Source organism: Schistocerca serialis, chromosome 8 (genome assembly GCF_023864345.2).
Source record: "Schistocerca serialis cubense isolate TAMUIC-IGC-003099 chromosome 8, iqSchSeri2.2, whole genome shotgun sequence".
Classification (NCBI taxonomy): Eukaryota; Metazoa; Arthropoda; class Insecta; order Orthoptera; family Acrididae; genus Schistocerca; species Schistocerca serialis.
Window position 1 is genome coordinate 557,491,345 of NC_064645.1, and position 20,352 is coordinate 557,511,696.

At 39.9% G+C, this 20,352-nt stretch overlaps 1 protein-coding gene across 1 annotated transcript in view; it reads right to left on the minus strand.

Moving 5' to 3' along the window:
- LOC126416663 (ATP-binding cassette subfamily G member 4-like) overlaps nt 1-20,352 on the minus strand; it is a 340,566-nt gene that overhangs the window by 8,575 nt on the left and 311,639 nt on the right. Inside the window, exons 8-11 of the mRNA XM_050084463.1 lie at nt 19,433-19,601; nt 19,114-19,214; nt 9,841-9,996; nt 1,423-1,629 (exon numbers count right to left, since the gene is read on the minus strand). Coding sequence (XP_049940420.1) covers nt 1,423-1,629; nt 9,841-9,996; nt 19,114-19,214; nt 19,433-19,601 — 633 coding nt within the window. The remainder of the gene's footprint in view (nt 1-1,422; nt 1,630-9,840; nt 9,997-19,113; nt 19,215-19,432; nt 19,602-20,352) is intronic.

Below are 20,352 nucleotides of genomic sequence, written 5' to 3' on the forward strand. Positions count from 1 at the left end.
TTGAGAACCAGCTTTAAATGATGATTCTAAGAATATACTGTAACCCCTTGCATATCAGTGATGGTGAGGATAAGATTAGAATAATTAATGCATGCACAGGGGCATTCAAACAATCATTCTTCCCAAACTCCATATGTGAATGGAAACGGAAGAAATCTTAATAACTGATACAGCGGAATGTACCCTCTACCATGCACTTCACAGTGAGTCGATGTAGAAGGGAAGAAGAAGTGTCTTTAGAATATAGTTTTGTATGAGATTTATATTCCGAATGAGACTATGGAGAATGCAAGTCTGTGGTATGTAATTTTGTTAGCCACATGTGTAATACATAAGGAATTATCACAGCAAATTAAAACTTGCACATTTAATTTTCTATTAGAAAAATGATTGAATTTATGTCAGTAGCTCTTAAATGGGTATTTCAGCCTATGACTTACTTTGTATACAAGAAGAGAGATGTGTGTAGTTATGCTAAACAGTTAAAGTAATGCTCAGAAGGGTGCCATATGAATCGGATGAGAAAAAATCTCAAAGGACATACTGTCCAAAATGCTTGAGAGTGGAATTCACATATACACATCATGTAGGTATGTTTTAAGCATCCAAGGAATGCTAACAATAGCCTCATGCTACAATCATTCTTTGACAAAATTTGCTGTCAACAATCCATTCTAACTTGAATTTAGTAGTGATGAGTACAATTGAAATATTACACTGAAAAATTATTTTTAAAGTTTGACCTGTGAAACAATTAAATCATCAAAGAACTTCATGCTGTTACTGATATACTGGAAAGATGAACAACTCTATTCAATGCCACAGGAATTTGAAGATGACAGAATGCACACACATCCGTAGGTGCAAATGCGCTCCCCCCTCCCCTTTCCCCAACCCACCACCGCACACACAAGACAAACAATGAATTGGGCCCACGTAAAACAAAAGCACAACAAAAAATTCATCTGTCACATTTTAGGAAAAGCACTGAAAATGTAAATTATTCCAGATGGTGAAAATTATTTGAGAAGGGACATGATACATAGATAAAAATAAAAACTCCATAGTGGACCAAATCACACACATAATAATCATGAACAAGGGAAGTCTCAGTTTTCTCATCCTTCTTCAGCTGCCACAATGTTTTCAATTGTTATTAAATGGAGAAAATGCTAATATGAAACAATGTTTAATGATACCGGTACCAGTAATATGTTTTTAGGTACAATATGTACCACACTGTTATGAGGACAACAGATGTCTTGTAGAATTAGTTCACAACACTGCAAATATACCCTTAAAATAATATTATCAAAGTTATGTCTTAAGAGTTCAATAAATAACAGCCTGCTGTGAACTGACAAATGTATTTTGTGCTTATGCAACAGTATTTTTAAATAAAAGGCTTAACCACAACCCTACCTTATAAAGACAAAAAACATCATCACAGTACAGTGGGGCTCTTCCATGACTGTATAATGCCGAGGTGAGCCCTACTAAACCATAGCGCAGATAACTGAAGCCACTGAGGACAGTCATGACAGGCTCCATTGCTGTTCCATGGCCAAATCCATATGCTGACAATACCAACATTGGTGCAACTGTTGCAGGAGCCATTATTGAACCATTCTGCAATGAAATATATTTGAAACATCAGTTCTCATTCATCTGCCTTAACTAACTTACTTAAAATTTTCAGCTGCGTATGGTGTGAGGAAGTCTGGGAAACTTAAGTTATCGTCTCTATATCTAAACCAGGAAAGAAGTACCAGTATCAAAAACCAACAGTTATCCCCTTACTGCACTTTCATTTTGTGTTGGAAATATATTGGAGAGGTTAGTGAAACAGAGACTGGAATGGTTGCTGGAAATGCAGTATGGTTTTAAGGAAGGCAAGGGAATTGTAGGTAACTTAGTCATATTACACCTGTATATCACTCACATAACAAAGAAAACAATCAATTATTGATAAATTTATTTAATTGTATTTAAAAACAAAGATGATGTGACTTACCATACAAAAGCACTGGCAGGTCGATAGAAACACAAACAGACACATACATACACACAAAATTCAAGCTTTCGCAACAAACTGTTGCCTCATCAGGAAAGAGGGAAGGAGAGGGAAAGATGAAAGGAAGTGGGTTTTAAGGGAGAGGGTAAGGAGTCATTCCAATCCCGGGAGCGGAAAGACTTACCTTAGGGGGAAAAAAGGACGGGTATACACTCGCACACACACACATATCCATCCACACATGTATATGTGTGGATGGATGGATATGTGTGTGTGTGCGAGTGTATACCCGTCCTTTTTTCCCCCTAAGGTAAGTCTTTCCGCTCCCGGGATTGGAATGACTCCTTACCCTCTCCCTTAAAACCCACTTCCTTTCATCTTTCCCTCTCCTTCCCTCTTTCCTGATGAGGCAACAGTTTGTTGCGAAAGCTTGAATTTTGTGTGTATGTATGTGTCTGTTTGTGTTTCTATCGTCCTGCCAGGGCTTTCGTATGGTAAGTCACATCATCCTTGTTTTTAAATATATTTTTCCCGCGTGGAATGTTTCCCTCTATTATATTAATTTATTTAATTGGATAGATAAAAATATCTACTCACCAAGTGGTGTCAGAACACACACATGATAGATTGTTGTGATTGACAAGCTTTTGGAGCCAGTGGCTCCTTCTTCAGGCAGAAGAGTTGAAGGGGAAGTCACCCAGAACTGTGGTTCGTGGGAGACTTACTGTACAGGATGAGAAGGGAAGGCTGATTGTTGGGGTCTGCATCAGATAACATTTGAAAACCTGAGAGCTTAAAGCTAGAAGACAGGATATTATGCAAGACAGAGATTACTATTAAAACATCATGCATGAGTTAATAAGAGTGATAAGCTAAGTGCATTGTGTGTAATAGAGTTAGGAGGGGGCAGTGAAAAATAGACAGGAAAGAAAATGAAAGATGAAGAAAACTAAAATGGAGCAAAGCAAAGAGTAGTTACAGTGAAGAAAAGCTGAGATGGAAGAAATTAATGTAAATTAAGGCCAGGTAGGTGGGAAGAACCAAGGACATGTTGTGGTGCTAGTTTCCACCTGCAGAGTTCTGAGAAACTGGTGTCCAGGGGAAGAATCCAGATGGCGTGTGTGGTGAAACAGGCATCGAGGTCATGAATGTCATGTTGTAGAGCATGCCCTGCAACAGGATATTGCTCGTTGGCAGTATATATCCTCTGCCTTTGCCCATTCACCCTAACTGATAATTTGGTGGTTGTCAAGCCAATGTAGAAGGCTGAATAGTGTTTACATAATAGCTGGTATATGACATGTGTCGTTTCATAGGTGGCTCTCCCTTTGATAGTATATGTTTTGCCAGTTATAGGGCTATTATAGGTGGTGGTAGGAGGGTGCATAGGGAGAGTCTTGCAGAAGGGATGGTCACAGGGGTAGGAGCCATGGGGTAGGGAGATTGGTGCAGAAGGAGCACAAGGTCTGACAAGACTATTGCGGAGATTGGGAGGGCGACAGAAGGCTACTGTAGGTGTGGTGCGCAAAATTTCAGACAGAATGGATATCATTTCAAGACATGATTTCAGGAAGTCATAACCCTGTCAAAGTAGCTGATTAACACATTCCAGACCAGGATGCTACTAAGTCACCGATGGTGTGCTCCGAAGCTGTTTTATGAGAAATCAACAGTACCCGGACTGGATGTGATGACCAGGGAAATCTACTTTTTAACTAGGCTGCTGGGGTAATTACATGCAATGAAGGCTGATGTGAGAATGGTAGTATATTGCTGTAAAGAGTCTGCATCCGAACAAATACGTTTGCCTTGGATGAAAAGGCTGTATGGGAGGTAATGTTTGCCATGAAAAGGATGGCAACTGTCAAAATGTAAGTACTGTTGTTTGTTGGTAGGTTTAATGTGGCTGGAAGTGTGTCTCTTTGGTGAGGTCGAGATCAACATCAAGATAAGTGGCATGGGATTCGGAATAGGGCTATGTGAAGTTTAATTGGGAGAAGGTATTCAGAGATTCCAGGAATTTTAGCAGGTCAGCCTCACCATGAGTCCTTATGGTAAAGATGTCATCAATGTATCTAAACCAAACCAGGTGCTGAAGACCCTTGCAAGCAACCCATGAAAAGGTTGGCAAAGGAAGGAGCCATCCTGGTGCCCATGGCCATACCCCTGATCTGTTTGTATGTCTGCCCCTAAAACATATTTGTTTGGATGCAGACTCTTTACAGCAATACACCATCCTTTCACTGTGCATAATTATCCAACCAGCCTAGTTAAAAAGCAGATTTCCTGGGCCATCACATCCAATACTGGTACTGCTGATCCCACCACAAAACAGCTTCAGAGCACACCATTGCTGACTCAATATTATCTTGGTCTGGAATGTGTTAATCAACTACTTAGACATGCTTCCTAAAATCATGCCCTGAAATGAGATCCAACCTGTCTGAAATTTTGCCCTCACCACCTGCAATAGCTCTCTGTCGCCTCCCCAATCTCTGCAATATTCTTGTCAGACCTTATGCTCCTTCTGCACCCATTTCCCTACCCCATGGCTCTTACCCCTGTGACTGTTCCCACTGCAAGACTCTCCCTGTGCACCCTCCTACCACCACCTATAATAGCCCTATAACTGGCAAAACATATACTATCAAAGGGAGAGCCACCTGCAAAATGACACACATCATATACCAGCTATTATGTAAACACTGTTCAGCCTTCTACATCAGCTTGACTACCACCAAATTATCAATTAGGATGGATGGGCATAGGTAGAGTATATATACTGGCAATGAGCAATATCCTGTTGCAGAGCATGCTCTGCTACATAACATTTGTGACCTCTGTGTCTGTTTCACCACACACACCACCTGGATCCTTCCCCCAGACACCAGTTTCTCAGAACTCTGCAGGTGGGAACTAGCACTACAACATGACCTTGGTTCTCGCCATCCACCCTGCCTTAATTTACATTACTTTCTTCTATCTCAGCTTTTCTTCACTGTAACTACTCTTTGCTTCGCTCCATTTTAGTTTTCTACATGTGTCATTGTCTTTCCCATCTATTTTTCACTGCCCCCTCCTACCTCTGTTACATACAATGCACTTAGCTTCTCACTCTTATTAACTCATGCATGATGCTTTAGTTGTAATCTCTGTCTTGCATAATGTCCCATCTTCCACCTTTAAGCTCTCCGGTTTTCAAATCTCATCTGATGCAGTCCCCAACAATCAGTCTTTCCTTCTCATCCTGTACGGTAAGTCTCCCCTGACCCACAGTTCTGGGTGACTTTACCCTTCTTCCTTCCCCTTCAACCCTTCTGCCTGAAGAAGGAGCCACTGGCTCCAAAAGCTTGTCAATCACAATAGTCTTTTATGTGTGTGTTCTGCTGCCACTTGGTGAGTAGATTTTTTATCTATCCAATTAAATGGATATCACTTATGTACTCCAAAGGAACCACATTGTTGTGAATGCCTTTCTGTATACTAACAAAGCTTATGAGAACCTTTGGTTCACTCTGAGATGCATGGACATTTCTCTTGTTGAGAGGCCTTCCTGGCACAAAGTAACAATGTGGACATGACTGAACCGCGGTATTGACCATCTAGGCGTAGTTGAACTACAGACAACACGAGCCACGTACCTCCTTCCTGGTGGATTGACTGGAACTGATTGGCTGTCTGATCCCCTCCATCTAATAGGCACTGCTCATGCATGGTTGTTTACATCTTTGGTTGGGTTTAGTCATTACAAGAAACTTTAAATTCATATCTCATACAAGTGAATATATTGGCAGAAAATCTTGAAGCATATTAAAGCTCTAAAATATTTGTGTAGGATATCTATATTTCAGTATAAATGCACAAGACTGTGTCTCAGAGTAATGAGGAACGTACTTTCAAAAATAATTTTAAAAGAGGCACTAGAGAAACCATTGAGCCTAAGAAGACAATGGCTATCTGATAAATATTTCCTTTCTGGATTGTCAATTACTCCAGAACAATGTTTATGGTCTTGACTCATATAACAGGAATTCAAGATGGAATTCAAGATTTCTCTTTTACATTCAGTCATTTGGCAATACTGCAAATTAAGTAGCCAGATTATTTTCCAGTTTACACAGATTTAAAATGAAAGATGAAAAGTAATTTACAGTGACCTAATGATTCTTGTGAATTTTTTTAACTATCAGATTGACAAAATTGATATATGCAGTCAGAGTATGTAATAACAATTATCTACAAAAAGAATAGATTAATGATTACATTACTTCCTTGGCTGTTCAAGAAGAAGCAATCAAAAATGGTAACAAATGATAAACCGTTAGACATGTAGGTAAAATTTTTGAGATTATTGTCAGAGAGCTTAAACATCACACACATAAATTTGTGTTTCTTACTAATATGCACATCAAAAAAGCTTTGCGTCACCCCACTTCCCACAACTGCTGAAGACAGACGTTGACTGTTGATGTTGATTGTTCAGAGATGTCACTAAACCTGCCCAAAGATGTAAACAACCATGCATGAGGAGTGCCTATTAGACGATGGGGTGCAACAGCCAATCAGTTCCAGTCACTCCACTAGGAAGGAGGTACACGGCTCATGTTGTCTGTAGTTCAACCACGTCTAGATGGTCATACTGCGGTTCAATCATGTCTGCATTATTATTTTGTGCCAGGAAGGGCTCTCACCAAGAGAAGTGTCCAGGCATCTTGGAGTGAACCAAAGCGATGTTGTTCAGACATGGAGGAGATATAGAGAGACAGAAACTGTCAATGACATGCCTCGCTCAGGCCGCTCAAGGGCTACTACTGCAGTGGATGACTGCTACCTACGGATTATGGCTCAGAGGAACCCTGACAGCAATGCCACCATGTTGAATAATGCTTTTTGTGCAGCCATAGGATGTCATGTTATGACTCAAACTGTGTGCAATAGGTTGCATGATGCACAACTTCACTCCCGATGTCCTTGGCAAGGTCAATCTTTGCAACCATGACACCATGCAGTGCAGTACAGAAGGGCCCAACAACATGCTCAATAGACTGCTCAGGACTGGCATCACATTCTCTTCACCAATGAGTGTCACATATGCCTTCAACCAGACGATCATCTGAGACATGTTTGGAGGCAACCCGGTCAGGCTGAATGCCTTAGACACACTGTTCAGCGAGTGCAGCAAGATGGAAGTTCACTGTAGTTTTGGTGTGGCATTGTGTGGGACCAACGTACATTGCTGGTGGTCATGGAAGGTGCCTTAATGACTGTACAATATGTGAATGCCATTCTCTGACCGATAGTGCAACCATATCGGCAGCATATTGGCGAGGCATTTGTCTTCATGGATGACAATTTGCGCCCCCATCATGCACATCTTGTGAATGACTTCCTTCAGGACAACAACATCACTCAACTAGAGTGGCCAGCATGTTCTCCAGGCATGGACCCTATCGAACATGCCTGGGATAGATTGAAAAGGGCTGTTTTTTTGATGATGTGACCCACCAACCACTCTGAGGGATCTACACCAAATCGCCATTGAGGAGTGGGACAATCTGGACCAAGAGTGCCTTGATGAACTAGTGGATAGTATGCCACGACAAATACAGGCATGCATCAATGCAAGAGGATGTGCTACTGTGTATTAGAGGTACCACTGTGTACAGCAATCTGGTCCACCACCTCTGAAGGTCTCGCTGCATGGTAGTACAACATGCATTGTGTGGTTTTCATGAGCAATAAAAAGAGTGTAAATGATGTTTATGTTGATCTCTATTCCAATTTTCTGTACAGGTTCTGGAACTCTAAGAATTGAGGTGATGCAAACTTTTTTTGTTGTGTCTAATACCACACCGGAATGCTGTTCAACAGTAAAGGCAAAATGAAGTATTTTGAATAAAATGACTTTTATAGGGTTGATTGCAATTATTGTGGTCTATAGTTTGTAGGGGAATTACACAGCACTATGGTAACAAGGCTAGTAGAACATGTAAAAATCTGAAAGCGATGAAAAACTAACACTACATGCTCTGGCAGAATGTTATTCTATGAGGAACAATGTTATGTTCTTTATGCAAATAAATAGTTGAACTGATTAAAAATCTTAGAAATTAATTAGTGCAGTGTATCCCAATGTAGTTATAAATGAACAAACACAATTTCATTAGTTTCCTGTTTTAAATTAAATATGCGTCAGTATACTCTAAAGACAAATGTTTTTGTGTTCCTTCACCTAGACTATCTTAATTCAGTTACAAACAATGGAAAATCCAGGATGGAATGTAACAATATTGTGAAAAGGAAAGCTGCCACTCACCATATAGCAGAGGTGCTGAGTCGCAAATTGGCACAACAAAAAGACTGTCACAAATATAGTTTTCAGCCAGTAAGGCCTTCATCATAGTTAGGCAACATACACACGCGTACACCCAAATGCAACTCACACACACATGACTGCAGTATCAGGCATCTGAGGCCACAGGCGCCTGAGACTGCAGTCGTGTGTGAGTTGCATTTGCATGAGTGTGTATGTGTGTGTTTGTCGTCTAATTTTGGCGATGGTCTTACTGGCCAAAAGCTACATTTGTGACAGTCTTTTTGTTGTGCCTATCTGCGACTCAGCATCATGGCAATATGGTGAGTGGCAACTTTCCTTTTCACAGTATTGTTAATTCAGTTACAAATACATTGTACCTTAATAATTTTGTTTTTTACATTCTTGAAAAGGTCTTTTAGAAAACACAACAGTGAATTCTCTATTATATTTTAAAATATTTTCAGGCATTCACCAATGTAATGTCAATTCTAATTTTAATTTTTTGTCTATAAACATATTTCTAAAGTCAGAATACAGGAGAAACAAAGGAGCACAGCTATAATTCCACTTGCTTTTGAAACACATCTATTCCTATATTCACACAACATAAAATTTGTTGTTTATGGTGGCAACCAGCAGTTGTCACCTGTAAATGGCCTAAGCAGTTGAAAAATGATTCATAATGAAATGAAGCTTTGCAGAACATTAAGAACATAATCATCTTAAGGTTGTAACTCATCTATTTGTGTTTGCTTACAAATAAATTTGTTTCTGGAGGTGTCCACCTGGAGCAAAACATAATTTTTATCTTTTCCTTTATTTACTAGACATTTTTCACTGAAGTTTTAGCATCATCAGTAGGCTTTTATTATCTTTCTGCTTTACTTTTTCACAGGCAAATAGTGTAAAAATCATTCCAAATATTATCTGTAGGAAAGGAATTATAAAAGGTTTGTTTAAATTACCATTTGAATGAAAATAATAATAATAGTAATAATAATATACACTTATTTATATGTTTGAATTCTCTTGCAATATTTCCACAGACAGTAGATTCATGCATTATTACTGCACCTCAGTTGTTCAATACATGTTAAACTACTCCAACAAACAACAGCACATGCACCTTTCTGTTTTCTCGACAGATAATAAAAGCCCAATGATGATGGGTGAAACTTCAGCACAACATATTTGTGAAATGAGAGAAAAGATAAAAATTGTGTTTTGCTCAAGGTGGACTCTCTCCAAAAACAAATCTATTAACAATGTAATATGTAGTTATTAATGAAACCATCAATGTTCTGCCTCTGACCTGCCAACTTGTGATTTTTAGTTTTATAGTATTTTTGGTTTTTCTTTTCAGATTGTCCTCATCATATTCAAATGCAAATAAATTTTATCATGTAGACTTCATGCTTCATGGGGCAGAACTAATGTTTTTAGATATTTTTATTTGTTCTTCATGTAACGTAACGTAAAGAGCAGAGTTCTATGTGAAGTATTTACTTACCACAACATTGAATATGGATCCCATAATCAGACCAAGACCTTCAGAAACCATTCCAACTAGGATGCCAAACAATGAGAAAAGTAGAAATCTGCTAATTTCCACAGGGTGTCCACACAGCAGATAGGCAAACAGAGTAAAGATCATTCCAAATATTATCTGCAGAAAAGGAATTATATAAGTGTTGCTTAAATGATAAATTAAACATAAAAAAATAGAATAATATACACTCATTTACATGTTTGAATGCTTCTATAGTGTTTCCACAGACAGTGGATATATCCATTATTATTGCAACTCATTAGTTCAGTGTATGTTAAAACACTCCAGCAAACAACAGCAATACACTTTTTGGTCACTGCCACTACCACCACATGAAATCCTTGGTCTACCTCTTTGGTATCTGTAGTAAATCTGGTACCCCATTCAAACTTTTAAATTGCCTGCTTTACCAATAGTGCCATTAGAAATGTAGACAGAATCAAAAAGTCATAATTCAGCCACAGGGCCACATAGCCCTTCTGGCCACATACATTTTGCAATGAGATGTCACCATAGCTACTTCTATACCTACATTTATAGTCCACACGCCGTCCTATATTGTATACCACTGTTGTTTCTCCTCTTTACTGTTTCACTCATTAATGGTATATAGGAGCCTTAGTGTGAGCTTAAATTTCTCAAATTTTACCTTCATTGTGTTTTGTGAGATGTTTGTAAGAAGATATGTACAATTTTGAAATGTACTCCCTGAAACACTATGTCTCTTTTGAAGTGTCCGCCATTGTAGTCGGATGGATATATCTGTACACCTCCACACTTACTAAATTAACCTGAGATGAAATGCATTGCTCTTCTTTGGGTCTTCTTTATTTCCTCTACTAAAGCTATTTGGCGAAGGCTATAAACTGACTGGCAATACTCGGGTATTGTTTGGACAAAGATTTTGTAAGCTTCTCCTTTGTGGATGGACTACACTAACTGAGAGCTCTTCCAAAGAAACTCAGCCTGGCATCTACCTATCCTAAAATTTGTTTTATGTGTTTTAAATCACTTGGTACACATACTTTTTCTGCCTACTTACATGCTATATTTTACATTTGTTCATCTTAAGAATAAACTGACAGTTCTTGAGTAAAATGTCAATCCTGTTCAAGTCTTTGTTAGATTAGATTAGTTTTTCGTTCCATATAGATCCATCCTGAGGAGATCCTCGTGGATGTAGAACTTTTTTTTTTTTTTTTTAACTTGCCTGTTTACGTCAGCATTGTCTGCAAACAGTCTCAGTTAGCTCCCGACATTATCCTCTAGATTATTTGTATGTGAAAAGTAATGGTCCTATAACACTTCCTGGAAGTATGCCTGAAGTCGCTTTTACATCTGAAAATTTCTCGACATTTAGTATGACATGCTGCGTCCTATTCCTTAAGTGACTATCTACCCAATCACAAAATTTCTGTAATAGTTCTTACTCTCATATGTTCATTAGGTGTCATGTGGAACTGTATCGAATGTCTTCTGGAAGTCAAGGAAAACAGTGTCACTCTGGGTGCTGGTATATACAGCCTTCTGACAGGCAGTGAGACAAATGAGCTGGGTTTTCCACAAACATTTTTTGAGACTTATACCTGAAATTCAACTTAACCATAATAGGTATAGATGTTCTACCTAAAGTGAAATATGAAAATCTGTGGTGGACCGGGGCCCAAACCCAGACTTTCCATTTATTGTGAGTAGACGCCTTACTGCTTAGACTATCTGAGCATGCTCCCTGGACCAACCCAAACTTCTACATGTCACGCACTTACCTATTTCTTGTTATAGGTTATTAATTCATTGTCTCACACTTGCACATCCTGTGATTTCCTTGCAGGTTTTAAAATAAAGACAACAAGAAGTCATAGGCTATTGTAATTTTTTGTTAGAGGCTCATCTTTCCTGTATATGTATTTTATATTTCATGACGCACTACAGTTTCAAATAATGAAATTTTCTTCCTGAAATTCAGTGTAACTGTAATAGATGTAGCTGTGGTACATAAAGCAACATATGAACATTTGTGCTGCACTGGGACTTTTTTATTTTTGAGAGTCATCAGTCTTTGACTGATTTGATGCAGGCTGCTGACCTCCTCAACTGAGTAGCACTTGCAGTGAACAATTGCACCTTTTGTCCTCAATTATTTGTTGGATGTATTCCAATCTCTGTCCTCCCCTACAATTTTTACCCCTCTGCAGTATCATGGAAGTTATTTTTTCCTGATATTTTAATACACATTCTATTATTGTGTCCCTTATTTTTGTCAGTGTTTTCCATACATTCTTTCTTCACTGATTCTGCTGAGAACCTCCTCATGCATTGTCTTATCAAACTAATTTCCAACATCCTGTACTAGTACCACGACTCAAATGCGTTGATTTTCTTCTTCTGTAGTTTTCTCACAGTCCATGATTCACTGCCATAAAAAGCTGTGCTCCAGATGTACATTCTTAGAAATTTCTTCCTGAAATTAAAGTGTGCATTTGATACTAGTAGACTTGTGTGGCCAGGGATGCCCTCCTTGCCTGTGATTGTTTTTGATGTATTTGTTGCTTTATGCATCATGTGTTACTTTCCTTCCAATATAGCAGAATTCTTTTACTTCATATATTGTGTGGTCAACAATTTTGATGCTAAGTTTATCACTGATCTCAATTGTGCTGCTTCTCATTACTTCTGTCTTTCTTCAATTTACTCTCAATCCATATTCTGTATTCATGAAACTGTTCATACCACTCACCAGATCCTGTAATTCTTGTTCATCTTCAATGAAGATAGCAAGGTCATCAGTGAATTTTATCATTGATATCTTTTCATCCTGAACTTTAATTTCACTCTTGGACCTTTCTTTTATTTCCATTATCCCTTCTTTGACATACAGATTGAACTGTAGATTGCATCCATATCTTACATCGCTTTTAATTGAAGCACATTGTTCTTGGGCTTCCATTTTTATTTTTCTGTCTTTGCTCTTACGAATATTGAATTTTAATTGTCATCCCTTGTAGCTTACACCTATTTTTATCAAATTTTTGAACATCTTGCATAATTTTACACTGTGGAACTATTTTTCTGGGTCAACAAACCCTGTGAATGTATTTTGATTTTTTAAGGTCATAATATACAAGCACAGAAAGCATCCTAAAATTCTACAATAGACTGATATCTGCAATATAGGCCTATAGTAGTGTGCATCTTTTTAATTAGCCTTCTTGGAAATTTATAGTTGCTGCACTTATGGACAGATGTTTTAATCTGTTTACTGATTTGACAGAAGACTGAAACTTCAGCCTCCAAGCTACTTGGCCTACCTGTCTGCTCATTGGCAGTTTGGTCAGCAACATGACCTGCACAATCTTACAAGCCATAGGTTGCTGCCACCAACATCACCAGGACAGAGCTTTACTCTAATTCTGGTACAGCTCAAGTCTCATGTTCACTTTTACAATCAGCCCTCCTGCATGCTGATTTCCGCAAGTTCCAGCCATCATCGTATATTAGACATTCCTGCATCGCATCCTGGACCAGACCTCAGCTAGTTAATGGCATTCCTTATGCTATCCTTGTGCCAACCAGGAAGACAATAGTATGCTGATGACAATGGCCATGGGATATTCTGCTTGCTAATAATTTAATAAGGTGAATCTACACAGCTGTCAGAAAGTTGAAGAAATGCACATCAGCCATCAGCTGTAAAAATTATTGTCTATGGGTTTTATTCTTGCAAAAGATCTTAGGTGGGAATGCAGTTAAACTTTCCCTTGGATAAACTGACCACCACCAGAGTTATAAAATGTTTACAGAACATTTTGATACCAGCACAAATTGACTTCAGTATGATTAAACAGAATGATCATTAGGGTAATAACACAAGGATCAAAACTGGTAGAAAATAAAGAATAAATTTGTACAGCTAATGGCAAACATGTGTGGCGTCTCTGGCCCAGAATGCCCTATCTTTGACTCTGACCTCTTTGAACTGCTTTTGTTCTATGTCTCTCGGCACGCAACTTGTGTACTACCATGTTTGTTCTTCTTGCCTCAGCATCTAATTAATGCATTTACAATATTTAAAGTGTGTTATTACCAACCAGCCCTACATGGTAACTCGCAGTGGTGACCCCGATATCATTGTATGTGATTGCGAGTGATTTTGTGCTTCTCTTCATCATTAACGGACTTCATGTGCAAGCCCACATCATTTTTGGAACAATGGATCTACCAGTGTCTTTTGGTGTTATTGCCATGCATCCTATTAACTGTGCTTGCAACCACGAGTGGTCAAGTGAACCTAATGCACGTTTGGTTAAAAGTGAGCAATTATCTATGCCCGGCCACGCCAATGACCACTTAACCTTAGCTGGCTCAACATGTCACTGTCAAGTGCGGCAGCTCTACAACAGCCACAACATGGACAGTGCATGCCACCTTAGGACATTGTGGACGTTCATCCAGTTAAGGATGTTTTGGCTTATCCCTCAGCTATTCAGTCTCCTTTGGTTTGGTTTGACGTGCTGATGAAGTTCCAGAACTGTGATTCGAAGATTTCTATGCACGGGGTTGCACATTCTTATATGCCTTGTGTCGCAGCACCTCTCGGTATGTCATCTCGGCGATGCTGGTCGCCTCGACCATGCCGGTTTCTGTGACCTTCACTCTGTGGTTACACTATGACCACCTTCCACCTGCTTTCATAATGGCACTGGCTGTACTGCCCACGCTGATTACCAGGTCAGCCCCCCCTTGGCACCGGCTATTACACTCGTGCCATGTTTGGTGTCAGGCCTGCAGTTCGGATAGACCATGCTGACTTTTGCACCCGCACACTCCACACTGTGTGCTACATGTGCCCCCCCCCCCCACCCCCCCCCCCCCCACCCCCCTTGCAGACCTTGGGTGATGCACTGTCCTCCACTACTGCACTTCCGGTGTCAGTGGCGTCCTGCTCTGCTCACATGGATCTCCATCTGCCGGTGCCGCCTCAACATGTGTTACCCAGTATTTCCTAAGCTGCCTGCTTTGCAAAAAGATAGCCCAAAGACTTGGTTCTCTTAAGTGGATCACCTATTGGATATCCATGGTATTTCGGATGATGGCGCACATTTTGTCTGCCTGGTGAGTCACCTCCACACTCATCTAGACCTCATCAACGATCTGCTTCTCTCACTGCCCACCTTGCACAAGTATTCGAAGGCAAAAGTGCTGCTCATTGAGCGGCTTTCTCACCACCTGGCAGAGGCTATCCACCACATTATGCATGTCAAACATCTCGATGACCGCACCCCTTCGCAGCTTTGGCGGCGCCTCCGTGCATTAATTGATGATCAAACTTTACCTCATGCCACGCTTTGGACATTGTGGATGGTCAAAATGCTTTTGGATCTATAACTTCATCTGCTGTCTCACATTGCCAACCCACTCGAGGTTCATTTATGTGTGGCTGATCGAGCTTATGCTATCATTCATCACCGACACCACCTGTCACGGACGGCTTCTCCATCACCATCTGTTGGCACGCCTGCACCTTTGGTTCCGTGCCCTGCCGGCAGAGGCCAGCATGCTCACCTTGGCACCTCAGCTACCAGTCAGATGCTGCCACCTAGTGGCCTACAGGAGGTACTGTCTGCGGCTTCCTGACAGCCGCCGACCTTGTCCGAGCAGCAGCCCGAGTGGCTACCAGCCCTGATGCAGCCAGCTGGAGCCCCCTCCCTCTCCACACCGGCTTGCCTCTCAACCTACCTGCTGTGACGGTATCATGCTACTTACAGGGATGCTGCACGCAACTACCGTGTGCCTTGCTCCTACCCAAACAATTGCGGTGGGCACTTTTAGGCACCACATCCTGCCACATTCCTTCATGGTGCCTACCGTCCGATGCTGCACCACTCACTTCAGTGGCTCGATGCCTTTACACCACTGACTCGTCATCAGGCACTCGCTTTCTTGTCAATACTGGTGCTGATATCAGTGTTATGCCAGCCAAGCACGCCGGTAACATACTTTCACCTGCCAACCCCACTTTTATTGCCACCATTCATTGTCCTATTGCAGTTCTCGGCTCCATCAAGACATCACTTCACCTATCACCAGTCCACACCTTCCCTTGGACTTTCCACATTGCTGACATGGATGAACCTGTGATTGGGTCGGACTTTCTACACCATTACGAACTTTCACCAGACCTGCAGGCTGCCGCGGGTTGGACTTTCTACACCATTACGAACTTTCACCAGACTTGCAGGCTGCCACACTCTGCCACACATCTGGTTCTACTGTTCCATGCTCAAACGAGTTCAGCACAACTTCACTCTCCACCTCCTGGTCTAAGCTTTCCACATGTGCTTCTCTGCTCAAGCATATTACCTACATGGCTCTCTGTTTGTTGGATGTGCGCACACAAATTGACAAACTCCGCACCCAGAACGATGTGTTACGCATCTGCATTGCCTCTGCCTCTGCTGAATTGTCACATGCACAGCTTACAATATGTCGCCTACCTGCAGAACCGCAATGAGGTGAACCAACACACTCATCTACTGTGTCTTTTCACCAATTTGCTCCTGTGTTCAGCATTCCACTGCCTGCTGCTGTTTTTGCATCACCGCAGATGAATCTCCAGGATGCACCTGCTCACGCTATTCCAGATTCCTTGCACCATGTGGTTACTGCACGATGTTTTCCATCATTGACTACAACCAATGCCCCACCTACGCTGCCTCGATCCAGCAAGGTCAGTGAACCGACGTTGCCTCTGGACCCCCTCTTGACCCCTCTTGCCGGCCTCCCTTTGCGAGTATTGACCATCAGTAATGGCACTTGTCATAGGATTTGCACCACTGGTGGCCCACCCGCTCTGTGGCATCTCTAGTGTACTATCTTTGGCTCTGACCTCTTTGAACTGATTTTTTTCTATGTCTCTCGATGTGCAACTTGTGTACTGCCATGTCTGCTCTTCTTGCCTCTGCATCTAATTAATGCATTTACGATACTTAAAGTATATTATTACCAACCAGCCTTAACATGATAACCCATACACGTAATTCTTCATAGTCTACTTCTGCCTTCTGTTGTATGGGGGCACCACACCATGGAATCCTGTTAAGATTTTCCATGAACTTTTGTTACCCAGTGAAGATCTGCTTTATTTGTGTTTTTGTAGATGCCAACAGGGACCAGAGTTCTCCTTAGCCCATTTGTAATTTTTTGTTTGAGTGATTCTGAGAGAAATAAATGACTGAACAACAATCTTGTAATCACCATTAGTAAGTGGATACATGCAGAATAAAATAGTTCCTTTTTTCATTACTTATATCAATACTTATAAATACAGTAAAAGTAGTTAAAAGAAGACACATAATTAAACCTAGAGAGAACAGTTTCCATGTCAAGTTGTGATCTGTTTGCAGTCCACAAAGGTGAATGATTTTTGAACTTTTGATTTCATTGTTTGTGTAGATTAAAGTAATGGCTTCTGTGAAAAATACTGTTTTATAATTCTTAATTCTTTTAAAAATTTAATGCTATAATATTTACTTAGCACCATCTTTTGATATTTCCATATTTTTCATTTGCTGTCCTGTTGACAAGAACACTAATATTATGTTTTATATTTATAATTTTATAATGTGCAACATTGGGAGAATTTACATTCTGTGACATTATATGTGGAAGATTATTAATGAATATTAGAAACAACAAAGCAACCCTTCCACTGAAAAAACTCAAACTTAATGTAGCTTGTGGAACAATAACGAAAATGATCTCTGTCTTTTCACACACCCTTGAATGTCTATCATCATCTGGAGATATGTATAATGTGCATGAATGTGCAAATAAATTATGTTTAGCGGCATCTTCACGCCTACCACAGTCTATAAAGCCAGCCAATAAGAAGAACCTCCAGAGATAGGGAATAAGTGAAGAAAATAAACACAGATTGAAATTTATATTTTTCCACCATGTTTTGTATCACATTTCTTAATAACATACAATCATATGATTGGCTATTCTTTTCCCCACAGCTTTGGTGATGTTTGTCCACCTTATCATCCCACTTCTATCTGTCTATCTCCTCCTCTACACTCTCGCATTCTGTTTATATCCTCCTCCCTCTCTCTTTGTCCATTTCCTTCACACCTCTCTCTCTCTCTGACCATATGTTCCCCTCCCTTGAACCATATCTTCCTTGCCTCTTTTTCCATATGTGCCTCCCCTCTTCCTTTCCACCTGCCCACTACCACTCTACACCTGTCGCCTCCTTCTCCATTTCCTCCTCTTCCTCACTCTGTCAATCATCCTCTGTCTATCTTAACCTGGCTCCAGCCATGCTCACCATGCTCATTGACACTTGTAGCCCCTGCAATAAGTTTTAATAAAGCAAGTCGATATTACTACACCAAAGGCTGATACTACTACAATATGGCTGTCATGCAAAGCTGCTAAACATCAGGGGCTTGAAAGTAATTTCTTTGCTCCTGATGTACAGGCTGCATGCAAAGCAGATTGGTAAAGCAAGCTACTACTCCAACACAACACACCTGCCATGCAGGGCAGCTTACATTTTGGGGTACAGAAAACTGTTTCTTGCCCCTGACATTCAGGCTGCGCTGCAAAGCAAATTGATTTAGCAGGCTGATAGTGTACCCTCACAACATGCTTGTCGTACAGGGCAGCCTATACGTCAGGTGCTCGAAAAACATGTTTTTGCCTGTATGTCCACTCCTATTGGAGCTAGGAGGTTAGAAGCCTACTGCACCGATACTAACAAGGATTGCTGTTTCTGTGCAAATTTAGGAGGTTATAAAGCCTACAGTGCTGATACTTGTGTGGACTGCTGTTTCTGTGCCAAATTTGGTTGAAACCAATGGGTTGTGGATAAAGAAAAGGAAAGTTGCTACTCATCGTATAGCGGAGATACTGAGTCACAGATAGACAGCAACTCAGCATCTGCACTGTATGGTGAGTAGCAACTTTCCTTAAGCAGAAGATATATGCATTGTTGCAAAGGAAAAGGTGCTGCTACAATAGTTAAGGTCATGTTGCTGTTTAACTATTATGTTTACAAGTACATGGGCAGAATGTTCTGATTATGCTACACTGTACACTAGAAACACCAACATGCACTACATTTACAAAACCAGTTTGCTTTGAATGTCATTATAAACCATGTTTCTCACAAGTTTCAGACAACTCATACAGTTAGCAACGAAACAATATATATTAAGTACGAGTTCTTACCATAAATGGTGCTGTTGAACAGGTAAGTGCCATGAAGTATGATTTCAGACCATACCATCTGTTAAAATATTCTCGTTTGAGAATCTTGACCTCTGTTGGAACTGAAAACAGTGATGAAAGAATATAATGTAGATTTAAACATTTAGTAATATTTTTAAGTGTCTATTAAAGTCCTCATGCTACCAAGAAGAAAAAGAATTAATATAAAAGTACTGGTTTACTAATAGAAATGTTATAATGATAATTGTTGTGTATTAGTTTACAGGAAATTCTTAATGGTTTTTGGATCTATAAAGTGAATAAATTAACATATACTTACAGAGAAGTGCAGGTGTCATTACATGAGTGTACATGAAGAAAACTAGGCAGCAGAGTGGAAATTTAAAGTTGACAAATGGCTTTGTTGCATCATTGCCAACACCAAAGTACAATGACCCAAGAATAATGCCTAGTCCTAAGTGATGCATGAACTGTAGCCATAGTGCCACCTGTAAGAGAGATGACTGGAAATCATTATGTTCTAATATTTAGGTTGTGTTCAGTAAATATATATTTGGGTGTATTAAATTACTGGTTACAGAGGAAATATAAATGAGAAATTCAGGTGCTTGATTAATTTCCTTGAAACAAGGAACAAAGATAGTTACTGCGAAATGAAAAAAGAAGAGACAAAAGCTGTAGACTGTATCAGATGTAGGAAGACGCAAAGCTTACAATTTTGATTTATTTTGCAGTGATGCAGAAATATTATTGGTTTTCAATATTTGTGCATTTTCTGTGTGTTTCATGTTTTGCAATGAAAATAAGCTTGGCATTTAACTACTCATTTTTTCTGTACCACACATAAAAGTGAAGCATTATCTGCCATGTATTCATACACAGTAATTATTAATAACTATACATACTATAGGAAGAGAATATAGCAGCTGCAGAAGTTTTCAATGATAATTAGCCTTTCTTTACAGGTCATAAGGTTACTTGCCCTTCTCAGCTCACTTTCATTATTTTCTATAATACAACAATGGAACAGAATAAAATGCAGTACTTACACTCAAACAGGGAACTTATTTGCATGAGCAAAATTTAGGAGAGATTTGCATACTCGCTTGAGGCAGTGATGTCTTCATGGCCAAATGTAACAACTGAAGACAGCCAATTAGACTGTGAATAGTTTCCCTAGCTTATTTAATTTTTTGACAAAATGCTTTATGATATCTAGCCACTGTTTTTAAATTGGCT